A 9,528-nucleotide genomic window follows, 5' to 3' on the forward strand; every position below is an offset into this window, starting at 1 on the left:
CCTCCGTCTGGAGCCGCGTCCTCGTACACATGCGGAGACTCTTCAATTAAGCTTGACTCTAACTTGGGGATGAGTTACAACGACACGTTGACAACACTGAAGCACACAGCAATTATTGTAAGTAAATGGCAATTAATGAGATTATTAAGGGCTGGTGAGTTGTATCCTCGGCTGACTTGGAAAAAACTACCGCTGAACGTCTTGTATGGAAGCAGGAACACTTTAATTAGGTTGAGCACAAACAACTAATTCAGGGGCTCCATTTATTTATGATTTCTCCCCATGGCCCCTTCAGGCTCCATACAGAATAAAACCATAACAAGATGAGGTCTCACTACAATAAGTGTCATTACTAATGAATCACAGATCGCTGCTGCCCTCATTCACAAACTATTACAATAATAACATCCAAAGCAAGCATGACTATGACATAACAAAGAGTCTGGCAAGCTGCTGTTACATTTATATTTCACTCATGATGTTAGATCACTGGGCCTACATCTTCATTTATTATCTATGCCTGATACTAACAATTCAACATGTGATCAGTTTATCGTTCATACACTCACTACTGTTCTTCTCTGGAATATTAAAATATGACATAAATGTTTAGGAAAGAAATGCACAAGGATCTTTATGAAAGTCACATCATTTTGTACTTTTTAAATGAACACAGTTGGTGCTTTAAAAGATTAAAACAAAGAGGTAACACCTTCACCACCATCTAAAAAAAGAACCCACGTGACTTGTATTTCCACGTTTACGTTGTGCAGCCGTTTCCGGTGGCGGGCGGGGCGACCACAGGTGTCAACCGACCGTGAAGGTGTATATTTGACCCAGCTCCGGTGACGCTGTCTCCATATGAACCCCGCCGAATGAAGCAGCGGGACGAACAGCACGGATATGTGGCTCCATGTCGCGTTGGATCGGAGAGGAACTGTGACAAAAAACAAAGCGACGTAAAAGTGTCTGCTTTTCTAACGGAAGCCCGCCGGAAGTGCTCTCCGAGCAGCTATAACGGGCGTATCGGAATCTGGCAACGGACGTCATTACGTTGAATACGACGTGACGTATGACGCTTGAAATATGGCGGCTCGCATTGCCCGACAGGTCGTGTGTTGTGAAACAGCCGGTTCTTCTACAGTGACCGCATATTAGACCTGCGACGATCATAAAGTTGGATTACCGTGTAAGAACTACGTCACAACGGCAGCGCGTGAGTCCGGTGGTTTAAAGATGGCGGCAGGCAGCTGAACGACACTTCCAGCCGCTGAGTGAAACTACAGACAGCCAGAGAGGACATGCTCCCAGCTGCGTGGTCGCGACTGTCCTGCGGGTCCAGCCGAGGACTGGGGACCCGGGGTCTCCGAGGACCGGGGACCCGGGGTCTGCTCACCCGCTCCGGACCTTCAAACTGGAGCAAAGTGGTCTCCGACGCGGAGAAGATCGTCGGGTACCCGACCTCCTTCATGAGTCTGCGCTGTCTGCTCAGCGATGAGTTCAGCAACGTCGCCATGCACGTCCGGAAGCTGGTCGGGACGCAGCACCCGCTGCTCAGCACGGCCAGGTAACCCTCACACCAGACTCCATTCAGAATCCGGGCGAAATAACACGCCGCGGTCTGTCAGCGGCGCTCCAACGGCGGAGGGCGGGGTTTTAGAACGGAAGTGTCACCATCACTAGAACGGCGTGAAGGCTTACGTTGTTTTCCTCTCAGTTAAAGGTCCCATATTATACTGTTTTTCATCAATTCCACGCAGCTGTCAGAGGTCCAACAACACTGTATTCGATATGCATCGCCCCAAACCCATCCGTGGTCCTGAATTTCAGCTGTCTAAAAGTTGCTCAAATGAGCTCTGCTGAGAACAGGCTGTTTCTGTGTCTGTACCTTTAAATGCTAATGAGCTCCGTCTGTCATGCCAACTCTTTTTTTTTTGTCATCGCGAACTCTGAGAGAAACAGGATGCTGCTTACTACTGGCAGCATGCGGCAATGTTTACGTGGCTGTATCGCTATGGCTCGCCTATGTGTCTCAGGTGAAGTTGCTGGTCCCGTATGGTTGGGACAGATCCTTTTACGAGGGTCAGTTTCAAGGCATAGCCAGCTTTGTACTGACCCTCATTACTGAAGCAGTCCCATGTGAAGTGGTTAGCACACACATACAAGCTAACACGAACGCATGCGCCATGACCGGTAAGACCGCGCTCTCCGTCCGTCCGCGCTCTCCGTCCGACCGCGCTCTCCGTCCGTCCGCGCTCTCCGTCCGTCCGCGCTCTCCGTCCGCCCGCTCTCGGTCCGCGCTCTCCGTCCGCACTCTCTCCGTCTGCGCTCTCCGTCTGTCCGCGCTCTCCGTCCGTGCTCTCCGTCCGCCCGCTCTCTGTCCGTGCTCTCCGTCCGCACTCTCTCCGTCCGCGCTCTCCGTCTGTCCGCGCTCTCCGTCCGCGCTCTCCGTCCGCCCGCTCTCTGTCCGCGCTCTCCGTCCGCACTCTCTCCGTCCGCGCTCTCTGTCCGCGCTCTCCGTCTGTCCGCGCTCTCCGTCCGTGCTCTCCGTCCGCCCGCTCTCTGTCCGCGCTCTCCGTCCGCACTCTCTCCGTCCGCGCTCTCCGTCCGTGCTCTCCGTCTGTCCGCTCTCTGTCCGCGCTCTCTGTCCGCACTCTCTCCGACCGCGCTCTCCGTCCGTGCTCTCCGTCTGTCCGCTCTCTGTCCGCGCTCTCCGTCCGCACTCTCTCCGTCCGTGCTCTCCGTCTGTCCGCTCTCTGTCCGCGCTCTCCGACCGTCCGCGCTCTCCGTCTGTCCGCGCTCTCCGTCCGTGCTCTCCGTCCGCCCGCTCTCTGTCCGTGCTCTCCGTCCGCACTCTCTCCGTCCGCGCTCTCCGTCTGTCCGCGCTCTCCGTCCGCGCTCTCCGTCCGCCCGCTCTCTGTCCGCGCTCTCCGTCCGCACTCTCTCCGTCCGCGCTCTCTGTCCGCGCTCTCCGTCTGTCCGCGCTCTCCGTCCGTGCTCTCCGTCCGCCCGCTCTCTGTCCGCGCTCTCCGTCCGCACTCTCTCCGTCCGCGCTCTCCGTCCGTGCTCTCCGTCTGTCCGCTCTCTGTCCGCGCTCTCTGTCCGCACTCTCTCCGACCGCGCTCTCCGTCCGTGCTCTCCGTCTGTCCGCTCTCTGTCCGCGCTCTCCGTCCGTGCTCTCCGTCTGTCCGCTCTCTGTCCGCGCTCTCCGTCCGTGCTCTCTGTCCGCGCTCTCCGTCCGCACTCTCTCCGTCCGCACTCTCTCCGTCCGCACTCTCTCCGTCCGCGCTCTCCGTCCGTCCGCGCTCTCTGTCCGCACTCTCTCCGTCCGCGCTCTCCGTCCGTCCGCGCTCTCCGTCCGTCCGCGCTCTCCGTCCGTCCGCGCTCTCTGTCCGTCCGCACTCTCCGTCCGCTCTCTCCGTCTGTCCTCTCCGTCTGTCCGCTCTCCGTCCGTGCTCTCTCCGTCCGCGCTCTCCGTCCGTCCGCGCTCTCCGTCCGCGCTCTCCGTCCGCGCTCTCCGTCCGTCCTCTCCGTCTGTCCGCTCTCTGTCCGCGCTCTCCATCCGTGCTCTCCGTCCGTCCTCTCCGTCTGTCCGCTCTCCATCCGTGCTCTCCGTCCGCTCTCTGTCCGCGCTCTCCGTCCGCGCTGTCGCTCTCCATCTGAGCTGGCTGCGCTCTCCGCACTGTGTAGAAACGCCCCCTCTCGGATATCTCCTATCATCAGAGGAGTTCGGCCTATGCCTTTCGTTACGTGACGAAAGGAGCTGAATCTGAGTCTGTAGGAGTGCCGTTGTACCAGTGGGGGCGCTGCAGAGACCATGCAGGAGTCGCTTGTTTTCCTCATCCTGGGAGTTGACAGGCTCGGGGAGGACCAGTTTATAGGTGTAGAGACCAGAGAAAACCTGTTTTTCATAATATGGGACTTTTAACAAAACCAGATGAGGGCAACAACAACAACAACAAACAGCTGATGTGGCAGTCAATCAAAGCTCACTCTGATGTGTGCCTCTCATTTAATAATCATGTTTGCACCGGTGGTGACACACTGATCAGCCACGGTTTGATTTAATCATTGCATTTAAAAATGAATGTATCAGCACTCTTATCGTTCTGGGTCATGGAGGCAGACACACTTGACCCCACCCATCACCCCTTTCAGCACATCCATCGGTCCACTCGCTGCTATTTAAGTTTGACTTTCAGTTGTGAATCAGTTCATTTCTGAAGGTTTCTGATGAGATTCTGTCTCTGCTCATTACACGGATGCTGGCGGGTCGACCCATTCTTATGTCTAAGCCCCGCCCCTCGGTGAAACGGCGGAGGAGAGATGCTGGATGAAGCGGTGTGCTGTTAATTTCACTAAAACTCGTGTTTTTCTTCTTCTTCTTCTTAGGTTCGGTGACAAACACTTATAATGTAATGTATAAATTCAACGCAATTCCATGTTGTATACTTGATTACATTTTTATTGTGAAATTCTGTGATTCCGTCCACGTTTTCTGCGTGGCGGGAATCCTAGGGCCCGACTGGCCACGCCCCCTGTCATAGCCCCGCATCATAGAACCTGTTTAATCCTTAATCCTTGTATCACCATTCCCAGTTTGGTGGGTAAATATTGGTATGAAGGGAAATAGTGTGTGTTGTTGGAGATAAATGCAACAGATGTGGGTTAGCCAGTGGTAAATCAACCTGATTAGATGTTGATAACAGACATTATGGTCAAACCAGACAGATGTGTGTTTATGTCCATTTATCGACATCTGCAAAAAGCCAATAAAGCTGATATAATGTATTGACGAAAGAGGAGCCAGAACGGGTCACACCTTCCAAATATTACCTCTGATAGGAGTTGCCGGAGCTTTCTCAGGTTTTATCAAAGAAATCAGGAAGTTGGAGAACCAGAGGAGAGACTGTGAGAGTCCTCAAACTGAATCCCGCCTGGCAGACGGTTGTGTTGGAAACAGGAGCCCAAGGGTGTAATAACCTATACGCCTAAATCTGATATGACTATCCATTTGGGTGCTGTAGCAGGACGGACGGGGGGGGGCAGACCTCTTGACAGTCTGACTCCTCACTGTCAGCTTGGGTTGGCTGGTTCGTATTTCCCCCTGTGTCTCCGCCTTAGACGTGCGGCAGATAAAAATATCCACAATAGCAGACAGGCAGACCCTCGTGGAGTTGGGTTTCCGTTTTTCCTTTCATTCTCAAAATCTGCAGCTCAGCTAACTTTGCCCCAAAGTCTGGAGTTACAGCGAGGGGACGGTGGCCGGGACCAGAAAGTTCTCCAGGACCGTCCTTCAGTCAGACTCGTACTTCCCTCCAAGCTCCAACATCTCCATCGATACAACCTGCATTAAGATTAAATGGTGTCTAACTAGCCTGCAGCTACATTTGAATTAAACATGACCTCTCCGGTTTGTTTTAAGAGATATGAAAATACTCCATGGAATACTCATTTGTGCCTTTTTAAATGTTTTTTTGATTGATGCCAGACCAGGTAAAGAAATCTACATAGAAGCAACACAGAGCGAGATAATGGAAGTAATTATTACCAATGTGCAGCCTTGACACACCCTCAAAACAACACTGTCCTCTGATTTAAAGCCTTGCAAAACTTGATTGATTTTAATTTATTAATTGATCATCCTTAAAGGTACCCTACCAAGGTTTTGCCCACTAGGGGCACTATGGAGCGATTACAGGCGGTAATGCATAGGTGTTGAAGAAGACTGCTAACAAGTAAACCTGTAAACTGCAGCTTTTAACATTTTAGTAGAGTGTATCACACGATGCATTTAGGTGAGGAATGCCGAATAATCCACGGGGCACCTTTTAAAATATTAATATTCATGAGGAGTTTACCATCCAAACAACCTACACCACTGTGGGTGGCGTTTGATTGGACCTGAGTGATGGTGGTCCGCTAACTCATGCAAACGCCTCCACGACTGTCAGAGTCACATTTACATTGTTGCTCAATCCTGATTGGTGCGTGGCAGTGACATCACGTCACAGGTGTGAGGAGAGCAGGAGAGCACACATGAATGTGAAATAACCCGACTGTTTGTGGTGGAGGTTCTGTAAGTTAGGTATGAATGAATGTAATTTTTGCCTTTGTGTGTTTACATTATTGTAATCACTTTCACTTTTTTTAAAATTCTTATTATATAATCTTATGCTCTCATGCTATAATTTGCCACACCGCCATTATGAACCCCACAGAGGAATGTAGTAGATTCTGAAGAAAGTACTAATTCAAAAAACATTTTTTAATCGAAAATCAATTCTGAATGGAATCGTGAGACTTAATATTACTAGTCTGGGAGACCGATAACCGATATTTAAAAATGATATTTTCCTCTAGTGAAAAGAGGTGTTTAATTCACAGCTTTCAAGATGACCCGAACACAGAAGGTGCAGCTATCAGCAGCATGATCATGAAGATGAGCAACAAACAAACGCATTTAGTTCTCTGAAGTTTTATAAAGTTTAAATAAATAGAATAAATACCAGAGAGTAAAATTAAAACATTTTATCCGCAAATCTGCTTAAACTAATGCTGATTATTGGCACATCCATTCCTTCAGTGCGGCAGCCGGAGGATCAATACGCCGCCACACATGCCAGCTCATTCATCTGCATGTGTTAATCCGAGCCGTCTGAAAGTTGCTGAGTTCCGGCGGCGGCAGCGGCGGGCGGAAGGCGTGGCGACCTGCTCACAACCCTTTAAAATGACAGCAGCCCATTCCTCTGCAGCGGCGCTCTCTCTCTCTCTCCCCCTCCACATCGCCCTCGCCCCACCCCTTTGCGGGAGGGCGTTGGTGATTGATTGATGTGTGCCGGTGTGGATAGTGACATAAATATGAATCACTCGCCACCCTCAGGCCGCCGGCTCAACCGGACTCCCGAGCAGAGCTTCATCATCTTCACCCTCTGATATGCATCGGTGCACCGGCTCGTCCCTGTTGTCCAGCGCAGTAAAGATGGAGAACAAATGTGTGATGATGTCAGCTGTATCATCGTTTGGGTGTTTGGGTGTTTTTGGAAGGAACAAAGCTTCGGGCTGTTTTCTCCTTCCAGCACCAGAACAATGTGAATCACCAGTGTGTGTGCTGGCGTTCTCATTTCCCTCCATCCCTCTCCATCCCCTCCCTCTCTTTATGCTTTATCTCTCACATGCACTCTCTGTCTCGGGTTCCTCCACCTCCCCCTGTGGAGCAGGGGTGGGTCAGGGGGGTGGCGGTGGTGGGACCGCGAGGCTGGTGTCTGGGCATGGAGCGGAGGGGGCGTGGCTGCTTGTCTGCCTCGGAGCCCCTAACGAGAGCGTGATTCATGGCACATGGGGCTCCCATAGGGACGGGATTAGAGGTGCTCGGTCTAACTGCTCCCCAGAGACACTAAGAAGACATTTAATCTGCCCACCAGGCAGGCAGCTACCCCCGGCCCCTCAGGGGAGTGTTTATGTGCCCCCCCACCCGCTAACTCAAGAGGAATACACAGTCCTACAGCATGCATCCATTATATCCCTGTAGTGTACATGCACATTAATGCACCTCAACCATCCGTTCACAGTTTTGTGGTAGATTTGCATCGTGTCATCAGTTGGCAGTCTTTTTGTTTAATATTTATATTTATATATATGCCTTCCAGACGTTGTGTGTTACCTTTCCACACAATATCAGCTCGGTGGATGTTCCCAAGCTGTTCCTAGATCTGAAACCAGGCTCATTAAAACAAGGTGAAGCAGGTGGAGGAGGAATCGGCCTCATTGTAACAGATGGCAGCAGGTTGCAGAGAAAGATGTTAGAAACACAAATCCTACACCCGCTCCCTGTTTTAATAGTCCTCTGCTGCTTAAAGCCACGCCCCTTCCTGTGTTCGGGACCTGGAGAGACAAATCCTTCATTGATCCGTTTGAATTGTACCATGAATTCCACATGAAGTCCAGAAATCTCGGCTTGTCGTCGTATCATTTAGTTTAGCTGCTCAGTGAGTACATGTTTGATCCTTAATAAGGTCTTGTGGTGGTCCACAGGAAGGGGCGGGGCTTGGCCTCTATACTGTACTGTGAGCATTCAGTTTACTACGAGGAAAAGGTTCTTCTACAGAGCTAACGCATCTCATGTCGTTATTACTGTACTGTGGCTTTGTTCTGATGTTTCCTGTTTGAATCTGCTGATGGTATTTCATGGTATTGATGGTATTTTATTATATTTCCCTGCAGGGGTTACGTCTACGACAGCAAGAACAACCTCCAGATGAGAGGCCTGGTGGTGCTGCTGCTGTCGAAGGCGGCCGGGCCGAGCCGCGCTGCCTCCATCCTCCCCCCCCAGGACATGGTGGGCGGCATCTACCCGAGGTACGTGAAGCGGGGTGTGAGTCCCAACATGGGGGTAGGGGTCTACAGGTCCTGAGCCCCCCAGGAAGCTGTTCTTCTGGCTTTGTTTCTGGTTTGTGGATGTTTCTGACATGTTTGACTTGGAGCTGGAGAGATGTTGTCTACATTAATCTTCCTCCTATGACAGAAAGTCTTCAAAGCCTGGATAACGGTGATTTCATGTGTAGAACTTTAGATTTTTTTACTAGCGCAGAGCAGCATTAGAGCAGCATTAGAGCAGCATCAGAGCAGCATCAGAGCAGCATTAGAGCAGCATCAGAGCAGCATTAGAGCAGCATTAGAGCAGCATCAGAGCAGCATCAGAGCAGCATCAGAGCAGCATCAGAGCAGCATTAGAGCAGCATCAGAGCAGCATCAGAGCAGCATTAGAGCAGCATCAGAGCAGCATTAGAGCAGCATTAGAGCAGCATCAGAGCAGCATCAGAGCAGCATCAGAGCAGCATCAGAGCAGCATTAGAGCAGCATCAGAGCAGCATTAGAGCAGTAAAGGTGTCGCGTGGCATCGTAGATGTGCCGGCATGGCTGTTGAAGGAGAAATAGTGAAATGAAAGCCTGGTGTCGGGTAACTTTATCTTGTTCTCTGTGGTTCTCGTCCGTATCACTTCCTGTAAACGAAGCGCTGCATCATCTTGTGAACGTGAGGGAAACACTTTCCCACAAGCCTTTCAGTTGCTGCTGTGCATGATACTACATAATATAATAGTAATAAAAATAATGCATGTAATACTATTGAGATGTATTAGACTGAGGTATTACAAAGAGCTCAACTGTCAAAGCATTAATAATGCAGTGAAGTGATACTTACAGTAATTATTTCATGAACCCATGTTTGGTTTGGGTTCTGACCCCTGAGCCTCCAAGAGGTCACCGTGGCTGCAGACTCTTACGTCTGGTATAACAGCTGCTTCATGAAAGGAAGGCTCATACATATTTAGATTCAATGTGTTGCATGTGGTATTAATGTAGTACAGTTAAAACGACCTCAGGTAGCACCCCGAGGTCGTCCGCGGCGTTCTCCAACACGCTGACTGGCGTGCAGCGCGGGACGGCAGCCGGTGCAAAGCAGTTTCCAGAAGTGACTGCTGTGTTTGGCGTGGACCGGCTGCCTGAAAGGCCTCTTTCTCTCCACCG

At 50.9% G+C, this 9,528-nt stretch overlaps 1 protein-coding gene across 1 annotated transcript in view; it reads left to right on the forward strand.

The window, feature by feature from the left end:
- Window positions 1-434: 434 nt before the first annotated feature.
- pdss2 (prenyl (decaprenyl) diphosphate synthase, subunit 2) overlaps window positions 435-9,528 on the forward strand; it is a 32,730-nt gene continuing 23,636 nt past the window's right edge. Inside the window, exons 1-2 of the mRNA XM_084014152.1 lie at window positions 435-1,567; window positions 8,224-8,358. Of these exons, the coding sequence (XP_083870278.1) occupies window positions 1,302-1,567; window positions 8,224-8,358 (401 nt within the window). The 5' untranslated portion in view covers window positions 435-1,301. The remainder of the gene's footprint in view (window positions 1,568-8,223; window positions 8,359-9,528) is intronic.

This window comes from Eutrigla gurnardus (genome assembly GCF_963514095.1).
Source record: "Eutrigla gurnardus genome assembly, chromosome: 7".
Lineage (NCBI taxonomy): Eukaryota > Metazoa > Chordata > Actinopteri > Perciformes > Triglidae > Eutrigla > Eutrigla gurnardus.